At 36.6% G+C, this 19,442-nt stretch overlaps 1 protein-coding gene across 5 annotated transcripts in view; it reads right to left on the bottom strand.

Annotated features, from left to right (window-relative positions):
- Nucleotides 1–19,442, bottom strand: part of mctp1.L (multiple C2 domains, transmembrane 1 L homeolog) — a 373,027-nt gene that overhangs the window by 149,355 nt on the left and 204,230 nt on the right. For all 5 annotated transcript variants that reach the window (XM_041568472.1, XM_041568473.1, XM_018264615.2 and 2 more), the window contains 5 exons: nt 18,216–18,318; nt 11,936–12,038; nt 11,480–11,581; nt 11,025–11,099; nt 1,204–1,323 (listed from right to left, as the gene is read on the bottom strand). In XM_041568472.1, the coding sequence (XP_041424406.1) occupies nt 1,204–1,323; nt 11,025–11,099; nt 11,480–11,581; nt 11,936–12,038; nt 18,216–18,318 (503 nt within the window). The remainder of the gene's footprint in view (nt 1–1,203; nt 1,324–11,024; nt 11,100–11,479; nt 11,582–11,935; nt 12,039–18,215; nt 18,319–19,442) is intronic.

The following is a 19,442-nucleotide window of genomic DNA, read 5'->3' as shown; positions in this document are numbered from 1 at the left end:
TGATACTAGATTAAACAAGTATCCTGATTTATACCACATATTAACAAACTATTTCACTTTTAGAGTTTAGAAACTTTTTAATGCGGTAAAAGAGAAACCCCGATTTTACCTGACCTTAAAGAAATGACATCTTTAAAAACATATATCATACATGTGTATTAAATGTCCACCTTCTGCAAACATAGGAGCCGCAACATATCATGGTAAACACCAACAAACACACAATAAAAGACCCTCCCTAACACAACATGATAAACAAAGGTCATACTTCTGGAAAAGCTATAATCTTCAAAGATATTTTTCTACATTCCCACATCCATCAAGTTCACATTCTTAGGCATGGATGTTGACATCTTGTAAACCCCAAATGCTATTTGAAGGGTCTATTGAATGATATGTAATTTGTTTCTACATATTAATACATCTACATTATGAGGGTTATTTACTAAACTCCAAATGCAAAAATCACAATTTTTTTTTTATAAAATCTTTTAAAAAACCACGAATATTTCGGAATTTATTAAACCCTGAAGATGGAAAAGTCCAAATCAGAAAATCCGGCATCTCAGACCTGTCAAGGTTGCATATAAGTCAATGGGAGAAGTCCCTTTGATTTTTTGATGTGCATTGGGTTTCGTGCAATACCCCGAAGTTTTTGGGCAAAAAACATCTTGAGTTTTTGTGTGAAAAAGTTTGAGATGCCCGATTTTCTGATTCAGTCTTTTCCATCCTCTGGGTTTAATAAATTACGGAAAATTCGTGATTTTTTAAAAGTACAATTTTATAAAAATAAATCACGATTTTTTCGTGATTTTTGCATTCGGAGTTAAGTAAATAACCCCCTTACAGTCCTTTATCTACAGACTGCTGATTTGTACTCTAGATATTAGGATTTTCAGCATGCACCTGGGCAATTACTAATAAAATATATATATATATATATATATATATATATATATATATATATATATATGTATATATATGTTACGGAATAATTACAGAATAATATATATTACAATAAATTACAGACTAATTTGTGAATAATTTATTTTTCAGCCTTAAAGCCTTATAGGGAGTGCTAATGTGGACTATCCTCATTAAGCGTTGTGCATTGAGTTAGGCAGATGACATTTATAAGTTACATTGCTTTTTAAGAAGTGAACGGATGGGATAATTATATAAGACAGTTGAGGATTATCATACCAGAAAAGCAGCAAGACTCCTTTGGGGTGAGTCCCAATCAAAGCAGCTGTTAATGTAGTAGGCAGCATTGACGAGCACCATGGCACAGCGCTTCATGCGGATAAAGTTCCTTAGCAGTAACTATGAAAGAGATGAAAAGATGGAAATATTATCAGAACAATTAAGTCTCAAAGTGACCTGGAAGGTTGACAGCCACTTCTTGAGCGTCACAGTTAAAAGACGTATTTTAAAGGAAGAACTCGAAAAGGTTCATAACAGGGATCATTTCAAATCAATTGAGAAAATAACTAGTCAAGTGCTAGGCTACGTTCCTTCTTGGCTTTTGCAACAAACGCAAAGGATGAATGCTCATCACAGCATAAATTAGGCAAAGTGGAGTTTGAAAACTCAATTGGAATGATTATCATCTTTCCTCTTAAAGAGAACTGCTGTGTGTGTTGTACACTGAACTGTCCTAGCACAATGCGACTCTGCTCTTAAAGTGGACCTGTCACCCAGACACAAAAATCTGTGTAATAAAAGTCCTTTTCAAATTAAACGTGAAATCCAATTTCTATTTTTTATTAAAGCATTCATGGCTGTTGTAAGCTGATTTAAAAATCTCAGCTGTCAATCAAATATTGTCTGCCCCTCCTCTATGCCATGGGCATAGAGGCGGGGCAGACAATTACTTTCACTTTCCATTCAGCACTTCCTAGATGTCACTGCTCTCCCCACATTCCCCCATTCTCTTTACATTTAATTGTGTAACCAGGGCATAGGAATGGACATCGGGTCCCCCATTCTGGAGCACAAACAAGATTCTGAGATGATGCAAGGCTTTCCTTAAAAGCAGTGTCCACAAAATGGCTCCTGCCTGCTTGCTATCATTTTGAATTCCCAGACTGAAGGAAACAAGATTCAAATAATTTATATAGTGTAATTAAAGTTAATTTTGCTTGACTAATGTGATAAAATAGGATTTGGAATAATTTTTTTGGGTAACGGGTCCCCTTTAATAGCTCGCAAGCTACATTTGGGACCAGAGAGAGAGAATGAGAGATTTACAAGGGACAGATTCTGAGTTTTCCAGAATCAGAGGCCAGTACACAATCTTATCTACTTAGGCAATGACTTTTGCACATATTAAGGACATTTCACACTGAAACAAATGTAACACTTGTGAAATTATGCTGTCTTGGTTAAGGGACCCCTGACAGTAAATCTCCCTAATAAATGCATCCTCTAATGTATGTACAGTATACAGTTCCTTTCACAGGGTACTGCTTGTCTAGCAATCACTTGCCACTTATGACTTCATGGTGTGGACAGGAAGATATTAATCTCTGTATAATGGCAAAGTATGCGTAAGAATGGGTTGGTTATCTGTTTGTTTTTGTAAACCCTGCATTTTATGTATCCTGGGTTACTTGGGGTGGGTGAACAAGGAGTAAGGGAACAAGCAAGAGAGAAACCAATAGTCCCCATCCAAGTCATGACAAGGTTAGCAGATATTGCCAGAGTACTGCACAGGAGATTTTAGAAGAGGGAGAAAGGAGGTTCTCTCCTGTGACTGCACAGAGGTTTGATTGATTCAGACGCTATTACTGCTTGTGCTAGGTGACAACCTGCTTGGATTTCCTATCATCGACACACTGCAGATTCAAGAGTGGCAGCAGGGCTGCTGAACTTCTCTCATGATGGGAGTTGCAGCTCCTGCTCGTAGCAGAGTTTGGGGCCATCCTCTCTGTAGGTAGAGGCAGCCTAATACTATGGATATAATGGCATAGTGCTGATCTCAAGTCTTCAGTGAGGAATGGCAGAGCATAGTAGTGATCTCTTATGGAATTCTGGCTTTAGAATATTGCCTTGGGTTAGGATGGCAAGGTCCTATTTAATAAAATGTGAATAAATGCTGTGGCAATTTTACCCCATTACTGGCTCCTGGTGTTTTATTAAGGTATGTAACAATGGGGTTCAGTGGGATGGCGAAGGGTCAGTTGAGGAGTCCCCTTGTCAAGTCACACATTATGACCCGCACTGCAAGTGCATGTATTGACATAAGGGGCCCTGGAATTACAGTACCATCATCTTAGATATAGCAGTAGTTTCATTGTTTTACTAGCGATTGTGTCAAAAAGTGCAACTGACGTGTGCCAAGGGAATCGCACTATAATGCTGTTGTTAATATTGCACAACAAAAGCAACATTTCTGACATAAATACAGAGGAAACTGTACCCATCACAACTGCAAACAATTTGCCATATTGTGCAAATTGTGATGGTTTCCACTAAGCATTCACCTGCAATTATGCATGAGTTTTAGGAGAGAATTATAAATTGTGGGTAAAAACCATGGCACTCTTCCTATGAAAATTGTGATTTTCCCCAGTTTCTAGGTCACTTCTACAGAAATAAGGATGATAAGGATGTTTGGCAGAGAACTCTAAACTAAGTGAATTTCTACCCTTCTGTGTGTGAGCAGGATGGCAGGTCAAAAGTATGACTCTCCTGTTAAATGTGTGACATTTGAGAGGACTGAATATCTTTGCTACTATCGTTTAATAAAAAGCCTGGTAGTTCCCTATAGCAAGCACAGTTAATTAGGAGAATAATAGAACACAGTGGTCCTTTCAGAGTTGTTAAAGATAAAATGTCCTTGCCATACAATTGATTAAAATATGATTTACCATATAATGCAATAAAGCTAAACAGTTCTATTAAAAGTCTTGCAGACAGTTATGGTACGGTCAGTTTGATTTTTCAGTGTTAAAGCACAGAAGCATTTATAATTAAAAATATTAGCAATATCTTTGCATTGCAAATCTTATTAATGCTAATGAACATGCAGTGAAGCCAGTTTGGGATGTAATTGCATGCTGTGCAAATAATGCACCACAAAAGGATGCAGAGTAAATGTGACAAATAACATAAGAGAAAAATAAAAACGTCCTAATAAAAATGTAGGCCTGATTTATGGAAAAACGCATGCTACTGTTCTTGTAATAACACTTCCTAAAGACACAGGCCTGTGAGAAAAAGTAACAGAGAAGACAAAGGCAAATGTGTAAATCGTCTTATTCTTATTCATGTATTCAAATGAAAACCAGGTTAAGTGATTTGTTCTATAACAATATTCCAAGTAAATGACAATAACACTTGTTTCCATAGAACATTCCATATCTGAAATTTTTCTTTCCATATATAATAGAGAATTTTCATACTATCCTCACCTCACTCTTAAAGGGCACCCGATGGGCAAAAATATTATCCCCAACCAAAGGTGCGGGCTAATAGAGCCCAAACTTCGGTTGAGGGTAAAAAACATTGCCCCCGGCAGCGCTAGGCCACTCGCACTGTCATGTGCATACGCATAATGAGCAAGTTGCACGATTCACTCATTATGCGCATGGGTGTGCACCAATATGGCCGCTTATAACTGGAACTCCCTCCCAGTGCGTGTGGCTGGTGGGGGGGGTGTCTATTGCCCGCACCTTTGGTTGGGGATAATATTTTTGCCAAACAGGTGCCCTTTAAGTACAATATTGGCATTATTTACTAAGTGCAGGCCAGGGTAAAAAGTGAATAAAAGGTGATCAATTCAACATGTTTTTCGCACTTTGAATCCTGCCAGAGAGAGAGAGGCAGATTAGTAGCAGTAAAATTCATTAGCAGAGCAGTATATACTGCAATCACTGTGGAGACAGGATTGGTACATTTTAGGTTGTGGATATAGCTTTAAGTGTTTCAGATCTCCTTGAGCAGAATCCTCATGGAGAAATTCTAGTCTAAGTCCCTTTCAAACTGTGGTCCCACTTTCAGACAGAGTATCATGTTGGAGAGCAGAGCTGTCTCTAATCTATCAACCCTACGTTGGCACTTGGTGTTGCTCTTTCTAGCAAAATCTGCCTATTTAACACTCCTAGAGTATACTGTTACAGGTGCCATTTCTAATTACTGTACTTTATTCACTGTGTCCCAGCTCCTCTGATTTTCACTAAGGGCTTGGTTCTCAAAGAGCATTCTTCTTTACTAGGACATTGTGCTCTCCAGCAACATTGACCTTGTAAAATAGGTGGAGTCCAAAGAGGAAAAGCCAAGTGCTCCCACTTATTTAATTCAACATGAACAGCAACTGTTACATCCCTGTGCCAACAGAGGGAACATTCCACATGTGAACATAGGTTGCAGTACCAAGACCTCTTTATCCAGTTGGGGAGTTCCCAGCTCACTAATGAATATACACCTATGAGCCCTACACATGTTTAAGAACATGATGACTCATCCATATCTTAACATGCAGTCCATGAACGTTAATGTGAGTTGAAAGTACAGGTGCTTTTTTGGGAGTTTCATGTAGCTGATTAGTTATTGAAGAGCTTAAAGGGTGTAGTAACTTTAAAGGGATACTGTCATGGAAACATTTTTTTTCTTCAAAAAGAATCAGTTAATAGTGCTGCTCCAGCAGAATTCTGCACTGAAATCCATTTCTCAAAAGAGGAAACAGATTTTTTTATATTCAATTTTGAAATCTGACATGGGGCTAGACATATTGTCAATTTCCCAGCTGCCCCAAGTCATGTGACTTGTGCTCTGATAAACTTCAATCACTCTTTACTGCTGTAAGTCGGAGTGATATCACTCCTCCCTTTCCCCCCCAGCAGCCAAACAAAAGAACAATGGAAAGGTAACCAGATAACAGCTCCCTAACACAAGATAACAGCTGCCTGGTCGATCTAAGAACAGCACTCAATAGTAAAAACCCATGTCTCACTGAGACACATTCAGTTACACTGAGAAGGAAAAACAGCAGCCTGCCAGAAAGCATTTCTCTCCTAAGTGCAGGCACAAGTCACATGACCAGGGGCAGCTGGGAAATTGACAAAATGTCTAGCCCCATGTCAGATTTCAAAATTGAATATAAAAAAATCTGTTTGCTCTTTTGAGAAATGGATTTCAGTGCAGAATTCTGCTGGAGCAGCGCTATTAACTGATACATTTTGAAAAATTTTTTCCCATAACAGTATCCCTTTAAAGTGGACCTGTCACCCAGACACACAAATCTGTATAATAAAAGTCCTTTTCAAATTAAACATGAAATCCAATTTCTATTTTTTATTAAAGCATTCATAGCTGTTGTAAGCTCATTTAAAAATCTCAGCTGTCAATCAAATATTCTCTGCCACGCCTCTATGCCCTGGGCATAGAGGCGGGGCAGACAATTACTTTCACTTTCCATTCAGCATTTCCTAGATGTCACTGCTCTCCACAAATTCCCCCGTTCTCTTTACCATTTAAATGTGTAGCCAGGGCATGGAAATCGACATCAGGTCCCCCATTCTGGTGCACAAACAAGATTCTGAGATGATGCAAGGCTTGTCTTAATAACAGTGTCCACAAAATGGCTGCTGCCTGCTTGTTATAATTATGAATTCCCAGACTGAAGGAAACCAGATTCAAATAATTTATAAGGTGTAATTAAAGTTCATTTTGCTTGACTAATGTGATAAAATAGGATTTTGAATCATTTTTTTGGGTGACAGGTCCCCTTTAAGTTAACTTTTATCACGTTACATTCTTAGCACCTTTTCAATTTTTTTTTATTTTATATAGCTGAATAATTTGACGACTTCTTCTGCCTCTTTCCAAATACCTATTGCTCTATTTTATTAGTTACCTTACCCAATGGTACTGCAGCCCTCAAAGAGCCTTGGCCTTCTTAATGATTCTGCCCCATTGTTCTCTATCTTAAACCTTATTTCTCCATCCTCTTACTCAAAATCTTTCTTGGTTTACAGCAGGTTTTCTTCATTTTTTTGTTAATGTTCAACATTTTAGTCCATACATAATTACAGGCTAAATCTGCGCCTTTCATTTTCTGGTCAATCAGCTTGCTTTTAGTAGTCCTTGTAATGCATAATAATATTTATTAACTGCAGGTTATCTTGCTTAAATTTCCATATGTATTTAATAATTTCTATCTACGCTATCAAAGGCCTGTTTATAATATACAAGAATTGATGCAAAGTTATATTATACATATGACATTTTTCATGTATCATTCTTAATGAGAAAAGGTGATCTTTCCTAAATTCAGCTTGATAATCTACAACATTTCCTTTTACACGTGTTTCCATTTTCATAGCCACTACCTTGGTCAAAAATTTTTATGCTATTTTATTCATTTTTATTTTAATAATGTTATTCCTCTGTAGTTACTACAATTAGTTTTATTTATTTTTTTATTTATTGTTCATATTATGTCCTCAATCCATACTTGTGTCATTTGCTCCTTTCTCAAAATGTGCTAAATGAATTCATGTATCTGTTTAATTATCCTTTTTCCACCATATTTCAGGAGCTTAGCTGTGATACTAATTCTCTTTTATTCGCTTGTATAAACAATGGGCAAATTTGCACCTGAGCAGTAACTCATATCAGCTTTTTTTTTCAGCCAGCTGCAGGTTGAACAAGGAAAACAACCATCTGATTGGTTGGCATGGGTTACTGCCCAGGTGCAAATTTGCCTAGTGTTTATAAATGACCCTAGTGTCTTCACCCCCTGTAGCTCTATATAACCGTTATATTTCTCCCTTCTTCACATTACTAGCCCTTCAAAACATTTAGCCCATCTTTTTAAAACTTTACTTTCAACTCCAATTGACATATCATTTTTGGCTTTATAAATACTTGTTTTTGGTTGGAGACCTTTCTTGAAAACTCTGAACTCTCTGATTCTGATAAGTTAAATATTATATATATTATAATATATATTATAAAATATACTTCATCTTTGAATCAATTTTGCTCTTGCTTGGTTTATTTCTTTCAATGCATTTATGGCATTCCTTATCCCACCACCTTTTTTCGACATTTATAAGTCAGACAGTTTCCGTTGCAGTACAAAATAATTTCTTTTAACTGAACCCATTTTTCATTAGTATCTTCTGATGGGCTTGTCTCTATTTTTTCCACTTGTTTTTAGTTTTTCTAAAACAATTTTATTTTGTTTTCCGCCAGCTTTCCCATAGCAAGGGCACATTTTTTGTCAATACTTTTACCCTTACAAGGTAACGATCAGTTTCCATACTAGCTCCATGGAAACTGCAGACATTGATAATGTCAGTTCCATGACATTTATTTATTAAGGCATGGTCAATTTGGTTCTCTATTCTGTTGTCTGGTGATCTCCATGTTACTTTATGTATGTTCTTGTGAGGGAAATAAGTACTTCTCACTGTAATATTCATTCTTATTACAAAGTTAATTATCATTTGTTACTTCATGAACGCTTTCAGTTCCAATTGTCGGCATATATGAGTGTTCTTTCCCAACCTCTGCATTCATATCTCCCAAAAGGATTTTAACATCATATTTTGGCATCATATTTTGGCATCTGCCTCTTCAATTGGTGCGTGTGCACAGATTAATGTAATTATTCTTCCTTTAACTGTTGTAAAACCAAAGACAATTTTCTTCAAATCCTTACAAACAGCAAATCCTTTTTCAAAGTTATTGTATCCATGTCCTCTATAGAATACACTATATTCTCCTGCATCTAATTACCTGTAATGCGGCTATACTCACCTTATTCTTACTTACTTCTTCAGTTTCATGGTGCTTATGGTTTGTAAAGGCTTCTCACATTACATGTTGTGAATAACCAGTCTCATTCCTCTTTAACTTGCTTGGTTCTTTTCCAATTTTATGACATCTCTCATTAATTGGCTACAGCACTTTATTTTCTAAGACAGGATTGTAAAGCCCTGTGCTCAACCCCAACCTAGAGGACTAGGAAAACTTGATTTTGAGGTGTTCCTCTACTAGAGATTTGCCTTCATTATGCCTACCAATGTACCCCCCCCCTTGGTGAGCTGCTCTTTGTCTGGCTTGTGCCCTTCAACTTGTCAGGTAGCCCTACCAGAAGCTTAAGCTCCAGCCAGCATAGCTCTTGCGGTCATAGTAGGCACACAAACCTCCTCTCCACAATAAGATGGCAGCTATTGAGAAGTTTGTTGTTTTTTTTTTTTACTTTACTTTTACAGCTATGGGACCTGTTAGCCAGAATCAGGACCTTGGGCTTTCTGGATAAGGGATATTTCCATAATTTGCATCTTCATGCCTTAAGTCTACTAAAAAACTTTGTAAACATTAATCAAACCCAATATGACCATTTTGCCTCTTAGTTTGGATCAAGTACAAGGTGCTGTTTTATTATTACAGACAAAGGATATCATTTTTTAAAATTGGAGTCTACGGCTTATGATTTAGAGCTTCTGTATAATGGCTTTCTGAATAACAGATCCCATACCTGTATTACTGAATCTATTCATGCCCTCTCCTATTCATCTTTCAATCTGTTAGTGAAACCACTGTCTGGTTGCTAAGGTAAATTGGACCCTAGCAAACTGATAGATGATTCCAAACTGGAGAGTGGCTCAACAAAATAAAAAATTAAAACCAACGGTACACTGTCTCAGAATAAAAATGTCTACATCATACTGAAATTTACATCTGATGGAGCTGTCAGGAGATTTGTAGTACATACAAGAGGAGCCCAAAAGTGTGTCCTAACAAACGATTGTAAATCAGTTTTTTGCATTACTGTATAGAAACATGTAAATCTCGATAACATTTCTGAAAGCTGAAGCTCATACAAAACAATAAAATAAATTGTTGAGTGAAACACATGGCCTATTGATTAGCTGGCCCCGGATTTGTGGAAAGGCCACCTAGGCCCTGGCCTAGGGCAGCAGGATTTTAGGGGGATGGCATGCTGCCCAACCACACCCACATTGGTTCAAAAACACTGCGGATGTGCTGGAGATACAATAATTTTTTGAATTTCCCATGCGATGATCCCCATTGCTCCAGTTCAGATGATGAAAATTTGCACGAATAAAGTGGCAGGGCGACGAATGACAGTGGGCCTAGGGGCGCCCACTATGTAACTCCGGCCCTGTTGATTAGGATAATGCCCTAGATGTAAATCAAAGGGAACAAACTGGGCAGAATTGCCGCCGGTTATTTCCCATTATTGTGAGCTGAAGAATGTGTTTTATAGCACACTGGAACTATTATTATTATTATTTTCACCCAACCAGCCTTTCAACAAGCGTCTAACAGGGAAGTGCTACTGTATGCCTCTGGAGCTTTCCATCTTTCTTTATTGGTGTTCTCACTGGTGTCTGAGGAAGACAGCACACTGTTGCTCTTTGTGGTTAATAGCTTACAAACCCATATAAAAAATGTCAATAAAAAACACAAGATGCCAAAGAAATGTAATTAAACATAACTGTGTTTCATTGTTTAACCTTCATCAATCGGGACTGCAAGTTAGATCAAACAGGAGAAACCTCTGGAGCATCATTTCCTTCATCTAGAACAAAATTCCTACGGCACAGAGCTAATTACTAATTGTATTCATAGTATACATGACATTATGAATGAGGTCTATTGCATTTTATACTGTAGGTGTTGAACTGATTGATAATGCTGTCATAATATGTTATTTATACCTGTATAATACACGTGCAGCATTATGGATAAGTAATTATTTCAGTTGCATCCTACATGGTACATAGAGTTGTCTGCATCCTACATGATGCTTAACTTATTACATGGAAATAATGACACAAGATCTGGGATTAACTATGAGATTTTCATAATGTATTCTGTGCCGGAAAAAACAAGAATTTAAAAGCCAGAAAAAGATTAACAACAACTGAAAAGTTTCTAAAAACAGGCCAAACCATAACTCACTTAAAGTTTGTTTAAAGGTGAACTTGATTGCATTTTGAATCTGTTTTGCTTGCAAGCCTAACAACCACAATTATATTTACCTGTTTAGAGAGCCTTGGCTCATCCTCAATGTATTTCTGTTCCTTTGGTACCAGTGACCCCAGACATGCCTTTACCTGAACAAAGGAATATACATTTTAGAAAGAGTCATGCTGCTTGTTGCACAGCGTCTTTGCTTATTAAGTATAATTGGTGATAGATTATGCACCCTAATTTAAAATTCACAAAAGCAAAATGTAAAAAGGGACATATCTGTATATTATTAGAGAGGAGAAGACTTGCATGCTTAATAAGTGCAGTGGCCTCAACAGTAACAACAGCTGCATAGTAATATGAAGAGAGGGTGCGCCATGCTGTGGTTGAATACTGTTCTCCACTTTACAGAGAGGTTTTAATGAAATCAGAGTTGACAGACATACTCTAAAGATTGGGAACAAAAGCTTTCAGGAAAGCAGGCTCTTTATCAACAAGAAAAAAAGGCAAAGTTAAGACTTACAGCATTAAAAATCACATCTACTTCAAGATAGATGACCCCCTTTGTTGGCCCTGTCAGCTGCTTGTTTTTCAAGACATAGGCTTTCTGTTCACCATTTTGAATCTGTGGGAAGAAAGACATGACAGCCGTCTGTCTCCTGGTCTCCAGTGAATACACTCACCCGGTAACCTTTGACTCCCAGCTGCTGAAACTGACATGGAGCCAAAAACAACTATGGCAATTCTGACAAGTACCTGTTCATTACCAGCACAGAGCCTGTCAGGAAAAATTAACTACCGTGGGATTCAACATAGTCGTGGCCCGAGTGTGTTAAATTTTGTTATTTTTTTTATTAATATTATTATTATTATTTCATATTTCAGCTGAGAATTGACAGACGTTGAACTAAGATTCCACCCCCCCCCTCCTCGGGTTTGAGAGAAACATTGAGCTGTATGGCAGCTGAATGAAACTTACAGACAACAAGGGTACTGCAACTTTGCCCAGGAAATCAGCACTACGATCTCGGTCTTCGTCATAGACTGTCACTTCAAGGACTGAGTGGATATCTTTTATATTGCTTTATTGAGAGAGAGAAAAAGAAAGAAAGAAAGAAAGAAAGAAAGAAAGAAAGAAAGAAAGAAAGAAAGAAAGAAAGAAAGAAAGAAAGAAAGAAAGAAAGAAAGAAAGAAAGGTTACTAATGTGAACATGTATTGGTTATTCATTGTGAAAGGTGAGCAAATCTCATCGGCTGTTTTGCTCCCTGCCCTTAGAAAATGATTCACATTATCCATTTTTATATTATCTTTATATCAGAGAGCAAAGACTCATTGTCTTTTCTAAGCACTTGTGCAATACAACATTGGAAGCCTTACTGGCTTTTCACCAGGTCAGTGTTTGAAAGTGCAGGGATACATACTTTGGAGTGACATCAAATCCTCTACCCCAAAAAGTACTTTAATGCCTAATTCATTGTTCATCATCATCACCATCATCATCTTTATCATCATCATCTCAATACCAGAATCAACGAGGCGAACAAAAACATATCAAGATGTAAGTCTAGCAAAGAATCCAGGTTACTGACCATTAAATAAAACTGGGTTGCTTCTATATGAAAGCACTCTGCGTGGATATATTTATGAGTACAAAAGAAAGTGCCATATTATTAGATGGTTGCCCTTTATAAAGGTCGAAGGAAACAACAACATACTGGAACTGGGCTCTTATACATTATGTGAAGTAGCTTCACTATATATATAAATATATATAAAGGTGGTACACAAAAGATGTGGCTGTTGGTTCTCCAACAATTTGATTCGTAGGTGCTATTTAGCTTGCCTCTAGACAAGCATCCTTCCTAAACTTCATAAATGGCAAATAATAAAGATATTGGAAGGCTTAGAAGGCTTATATATCATCTGCTATACCGTGTATTTATTACTTATTTATTAGTTCTCCATTGGAAATTCTTCTATTGTTAGCCCCCTTCAAACAAAAAAATTTAACCCACTTCCCCACTAAACATCAACAGCAAAGTGCATTTGACTGTTTACACCCCTGCACACTAACGTCATACAATTTGATTTTTTTTTTTGAGAGAGAAGTAGATCCAAAAAGTTGTAATTTTACAAAATGTTTCTATACATTGTGCCTTTTTTTCTCTTTACATGCTCTGTCACATAATGTGATGCTTTCTCCAAAGCACTGATCTGTAGAGTTTCCTATCTGTGACAAAATGACAACTCCTTCAAAGTTCTGATAGGTTGCTTGTGTTCCAGAAATGTAACCACTTATATTAAAGATTTTGTTTGAATGGTCTACAGCATGAATTCTTAATCTATAACTCAGTACTCAAAAAAGGGGTCCCCATTCTGTTTAGGGTTGGGCCCCATGATCTTACACAGTAATGACTCTTTTTTTCAATAGATTTGTATTGTTACAAATACACATTTCCATACTAACCCCTCTAAATTACTGCATTAATGTAAGTATGTCAGGTTCACTTTAGCTGATCACGACACAGAGATAAAAAGGAACATCCAACTCTGCTAATATAGAGCTATTTCTAACCATTTTGACTATACAAATTTTTGTATTATACTGTTTTTTTCAGTCAAACAGACCCATATTTCAAAGATATTATTATATTCACTCTTACATGTGACTTCAAGCCTTATAAGACTGCAAAAAAAGGTTGCCCTGACACAGCTGAATACAGTTCATAAATCTGATTTCTGACAAATACTAAGGAAAGGGAAAATGCAGAGGGCTGCATAGTCATTTTAGAAACATATATTTGTGTACGTATTTACACCGAAAATATATAAGGACAAGGAATATATGGTAATTACCAGGAAAGACTTTTTCATCTGATGTAAAACCTATGCAGATTATATAATGAAATACAATCTTTATATGAGCAGTTATTGTTGTTTATATTACTTCTGTAATATTTACATAGAAATTAACTATATACTGTCAGGTATAAACAAAGGTGTAGTGCATTGTAATCACCCCAAAACTATTTTTATATATTCCCTCCTGCCCCTCCACGCATGTGATGTAAGATATAAGGGGTCCACTTGCACATGCAGTAGGGAAAGGGTAAACAGCTCACCTGCCCTGATAAGAGGGAGTAAGTACATGATGTCTTAAAATTATTGCTACAGTTTAGGGAGGTTAGTAATGACAGGAATTACTTTTCCGTCATGAGTCTAGTGGAGGGGGTTATAATGGATCATTTGTCCTCTACAAGTGCAGTATGGAAGGAGAGGCCCAATGTCTACCTAGAAAAGGGATCCTGCTTGCAAACAATTTATCAGTAAGGGAAAAAATATGACCCAACGGGTTAAAAGTGGGTTATTGCCTTCCCTCTCCTTCCCGCTCCACTTTAATGGGATAGGGATTGCAAACAATGGGCCCATTTACTAAAGGGTTAATTGTGGATGTTTAGAGAAAATTCACCAAAAAGACAATTGGCCACAACATTGCCTATTTACTAAATGGCGAAGAGGGCAGTTGACAAGCGAAAAACCTTAGCGCTAGTGAACTTTCTCACCGTTCTGCCAGTGAATTTTAACCAGCAAAAATCTTGTAATTTATGAATGTCCGAACGCTACCCTTTTCACTGAAGTGTATTTTGCCAGGTTCAGGCTGGCGAATTCCTATTATAAAGATAGAGCAGCAACTTTTAAATCTCTATCGACCTTTCCCTTTCCATGCTACTTTTCTCCAAAAAATTCTTTAAAGTATATTCCCTACTACTATTGTATGGGGAAATATACTGGTGAATTTTCACCAGGAGAAAATTCACCACAATTTTCTTGAAAAAGTGAACTTATGATTTTTAGTAAATATTTAGATGTGTTGTGAAAATACACCTGGCAAAGTGAGGCGATCTGTGGTGACGTTAGGTTAAGAGAAAATTCATACTTTAGTAAATTTGCCCCAGTATATCAGTTTTTAGGGTAATAGTGGATCTGATAAAGCTGCTCAGAATATTTGTAAACATTCAATTTAGTTGTGCTTTAGGAATGTTTGAATTTCATTTGAATCAAAATGTTTGTAAATAACAAAGGCTCCACTTAATTTCACCTGCTAAATGCAACAAATGGAAGCACCTGCACGGGTTGACCTTGATAAATAGCCACCTTGGTAAAAGAATACTCTGAATCTAACTATGCATCAATAGTACATTTTGTGATTATTTTTAAATAAATAAATAAATATCTTGGAAAAGATTTTGTTAGATTCAGCCTTGTAGCAACAAAATATAATGTGTGATATTATGCACCGGAAAGCTACTTATCTTTCTCTTTCTATACTTTGTCGTATAGAACTCATATAACAGTCCTCAAGAAAAGATAATATAATTCCGATAAAAGGATATATTAATTCGCTAGGGAAACCGCGATCCTACTTCCATTTTTCTAATCAGATAATTGTGTTCTAGAAAAGCAGATGATTTCTTACAAAAAGCCCTATAGGGAAGAATAGCCAAAGGGCCCGATTTGCTGAAGATTATCAGATAATTACTGTCTCAGTTTAACGTGCCTGTTTATTTCTTTATCACTTTTGTTTTAATACATTTTTTCCTTGTCGGATGGTTAGCCAGTCAATGTGACCATAGCAGAATGAAGTACTCAAGCGCTGAATTTCTACAGATTTTCTTTTGGCAGAACTAATTTGTGGCTATATCCTGTATGCGCATAAAAGACCACAATAGGTCTTATTTTCTAAAAGATTTCTTCTATTCAGTGCAAAGACAAGATGCTTTTGAAAGCAATGCCGTAGGTGACACAGGAGGAGTAACAGTGGCAATGGATTTTCTCTTTGTTTCAAGTTCGTTATTAGGGCTTCTTTGGAGAAAAAAAGAGAAAGCTTAGTTTTGATCTATTATTATTTTTTTCATATAGAAATGACACATTATAAGCAGCCTCAGATAGCTAAATCCGCAGGTGGCTTTTGAAAGCAGGAATGCTCTTAATTTCACTACTTAGGTTTTGACATAGACTGAAGCTTAGTCTACACAAAGAGTTTGTTTGCTGATTCTAAATACCATGAATTATTTTTATCTATTGCAACTCTTCAATCATCTGCAAAACAGGGGATTATTTGAAGGTTATAATACCTTTTAATAGCAAAAAAACACAAGACATAGAAAAGGTGTCAGCAAGCCAGTTCTTAAATGTTTTGCTTTGTATTAATTAATAAGCAATTATAGTTAGAAGCATAGGAAATGCAAAGACAAATATGTATCAGGTTGCCTGTGTAATTATTCTATAATTATATATCATATATTATAAAAGATAAGTAACAATAAAAGAGCAAAAACGAGTTGTCTTTGTTAAGATGTCTGTTAACATATTGGAAGCCATCTAATCAACTTTTTATCTAATAATCAATACAGGTATGGGAATCCATTATCCAGAAAGCTCTGAATTACGGAATGGCCATCTCCCATAGACTCCATTATAATCAGATAATCCAATTTTTTTTTTAAATATTTCCCCTTTCTCTGTAGTAATAAAACAGTACCTTGTACTTGATTCAAACTGAGCTATAATTAATCCTCATTGGAAGCAAAAACAGCCTATTGGGGTTATTTAATGTTTACATGATTTTCTTAATCTATGAAGATCCAAATTATGGAAAGATCCATAATCCAGAAAACCCCAAGTCCCGATCATTCTGAATTACAGGTTCCATACCTATACTAAGAATAAAATACTAGTTGATCTAGGCATGCATACTGTAGAACTAGAACTGGAAGAGTTGCAATCTCACACATATTAAGGTGGCCATACAGTGAAAGATGTGGGTAATATTTGTCCGATCTGGGTCACAATTATGGGAAAGCATGAAATCTAAGCAATTTTTAGCCATATACCCTATGTGTTTGGCATGCCTGATACATGGGCCACAAACAAGGCCTGATAAGCTCTCGGACTGGTGTGAAAGTGTCACAGATCATTAGTATGTGAATGTCCACACACAATCTCTCACAATGTTATCTGAAGGACCGGTGGCCATGCATTGAAAGATTCACTCGTTTGGTGAGGTTGCCAAATGAGTGGATCTTTGACTGATATGCCCAACTTGAAGTGAACAATAACTGGTTTATTTGAGCATTTAACCCTCAGATAATGACCTTATCATAATTGTTGCTAATGTAGACCATTGGGACAAGGTTTTTCCGCACATATTTGGAAAATCAAAACTTGTTAATTGATATCTGCCTGATTTCCTGCCAACTATTGGTCATGCAGGCTCATTGGCTGGCACCATACACAGACCATAGACGAGCCAGCAGCTTTTATTGGTTTGTGTATAGCCACCTTAACTTCTCAAATTTAAAAGCTACCTTTAGGCATTAAACACAGGCTATGCTCAAAATGTTGACAACCTCCTGCCAAATGTTCTTAATAGATGGCAGACCTTAGTCTTAACAATACCCTGTTTAGCTGTTCCAGAAAACTCCACTTCTTCATACAAACTAAGAACTTACAAATCTCGTTCCCACTTAGTCTCTCTCCTTTCTATTACTGGCAGCTGGGGACATTTCCCAAAACCCTGGCCTTTACTCCATCCCAGTTCTATCACGGCCACAGGCTCCTTCCCTTCGGTGTAAATTCCAAAGGTACAGAACTCTTATCCCGATACCCAAGAACCCAGTTAATTTTTCCTGTGCTCTCTGGAAGCCCGATTCATCGCTATACACAACCATTTCATTGCCCATTCCTTCAATCTATTTGTAATTACTGAAATCTGGCTTTCTCCTACCTACACTGTTTCACCTGCTGCCCTGTCCTATGGGGCCTACACCTTACTCATTTTCCTGGCCTGAAAACAGATCTGGGGGCGGGGTAGGATTGCTTCTCTCTCCCCGCTGTACTTTTAAAGTACACCTTGTGTTTTATTCCCTTCCCTTTAGATTGTAAGCTCTTTTGCACAGGGCCTTCCTCACCTTTTGTACTGTATTGGTCGTGATGTACTGTATGTAACTCCATATGTTCTATGTATGTAATTTACGTATAAACACATATAAACATATAAACACATTTACTTTACAGCTCTGCATGATATGTTGGGGCTATATAAATACATTTTAATAATAATAATAATAATAATAATAATAATAATAATAATAATATTAACATAAGGAAAAGCAATATCATTTGATGAGGCATCCTATAAATAGGCTGCCAAGATTTTTTCGTAAGCTTTGTTATAAAAAAATAAATAAAAACTTACAATGTGAATATTTTGTTCCACTCAGGTTTGAGGTTCTTATATACAGTGTGAGTCATCAGTCTGTCATTGTTCACCTCAACAACACAAAATGGGTCACTTTTACCTGGGGAAACGCAAAAGAACAATATCTCAGATTAGACACAGAGATGTATTGTTATAAGTTTATGACTTCATGACTTTAAAACATGCCTGTAATATATAATTTTATTTATTAAAGAAAAGTTTACTTTTCTTGGTGAACATTTTGCTTTATATTTATGAATCTGTTTGTATTTAAGACAGAGCATTTGCTTTTCTTTGCATTTATATCTAATTTCTTTACAAATCTAGACGCAGAAATGTGACTAATGACAATGTAAACCCATTTTTTTGGTTTCCAGGGGGCTCAATGGCACAGAATATGTTACACTTACACTGTGGAAACGACATAGATCCCCTTTTAGAGTCAGTAAAAAAAAAAAAATAAGACATTTAAAACGTTTTTCCCCAAACACAGGTACAATTTTATTGATACATTTTAACTGAGTGAGGGTGAAGAGGAAAGGAATGGAAAAGAAAGAACGTTAACAGAATTAAAGAGACTGAACGAAAGATTAAAACTAAGTAAGCCTTATCAGAAAGGTCCACCTAAATATACCAGTAAACCCTCAAGGTAATACTGCTGAGTCCTCTGTCAAAAGTAACACTGCATTTCTTTCCTTCTATTGTGTACACATGGACTTCTGTATCAGACTTCCTGCCTTCAGATTAAACCTCCTTGCCCAGGGCTTGAGCATGCTCAGTTTGCTTCTCTTCCACCCCCTCCCTTCTCTGCTGTAATCTGAGCCCAGAGCTTTAAGTGAGCAGGGAGAGACTCAGACAGGAAGTGATGTCACACCAAACTAATATGATAGCTGCTAGCCTAAACAAACAGAGAGCTTCTAGAGCTTTTTACTCAGGTATGGTAAAACATTCTACAGAATAAATATAGCATTCTAACTATCTATTGGCAATAAAAGCTTTCCTTCTCCTTTAACATTAACTTTTAGTGTGATAGAGAGTGTAGTAGAGAATGGTATTCTGAGACAATTTGCAATTGGTTTTCATTTTTTATTATTTGTGGTTTTCGAGTTATTTAGCTTTTTATTCAACAGCTCTCCAGTCTGCAAATATGAATAGGAGAGGCCTTAATAGAAAGATGAGTTATAAAAAGTAGCAATAGCTACAAATGTGTAGCCTTACAGATCG

This window comes from Xenopus laevis, chromosome 1L (assembly GCF_017654675.1).
Source record: "Xenopus laevis strain J_2021 chromosome 1L, Xenopus_laevis_v10.1, whole genome shotgun sequence".
In the NCBI taxonomy this organism is placed as follows: Eukaryota; Metazoa; Chordata; class Amphibia; order Anura; family Pipidae; genus Xenopus; species Xenopus laevis.
The sequence above is the reverse complement of the archived record's forward strand: the minus strand, read 5'-3'. Positions and strand labels throughout refer to the sequence as shown.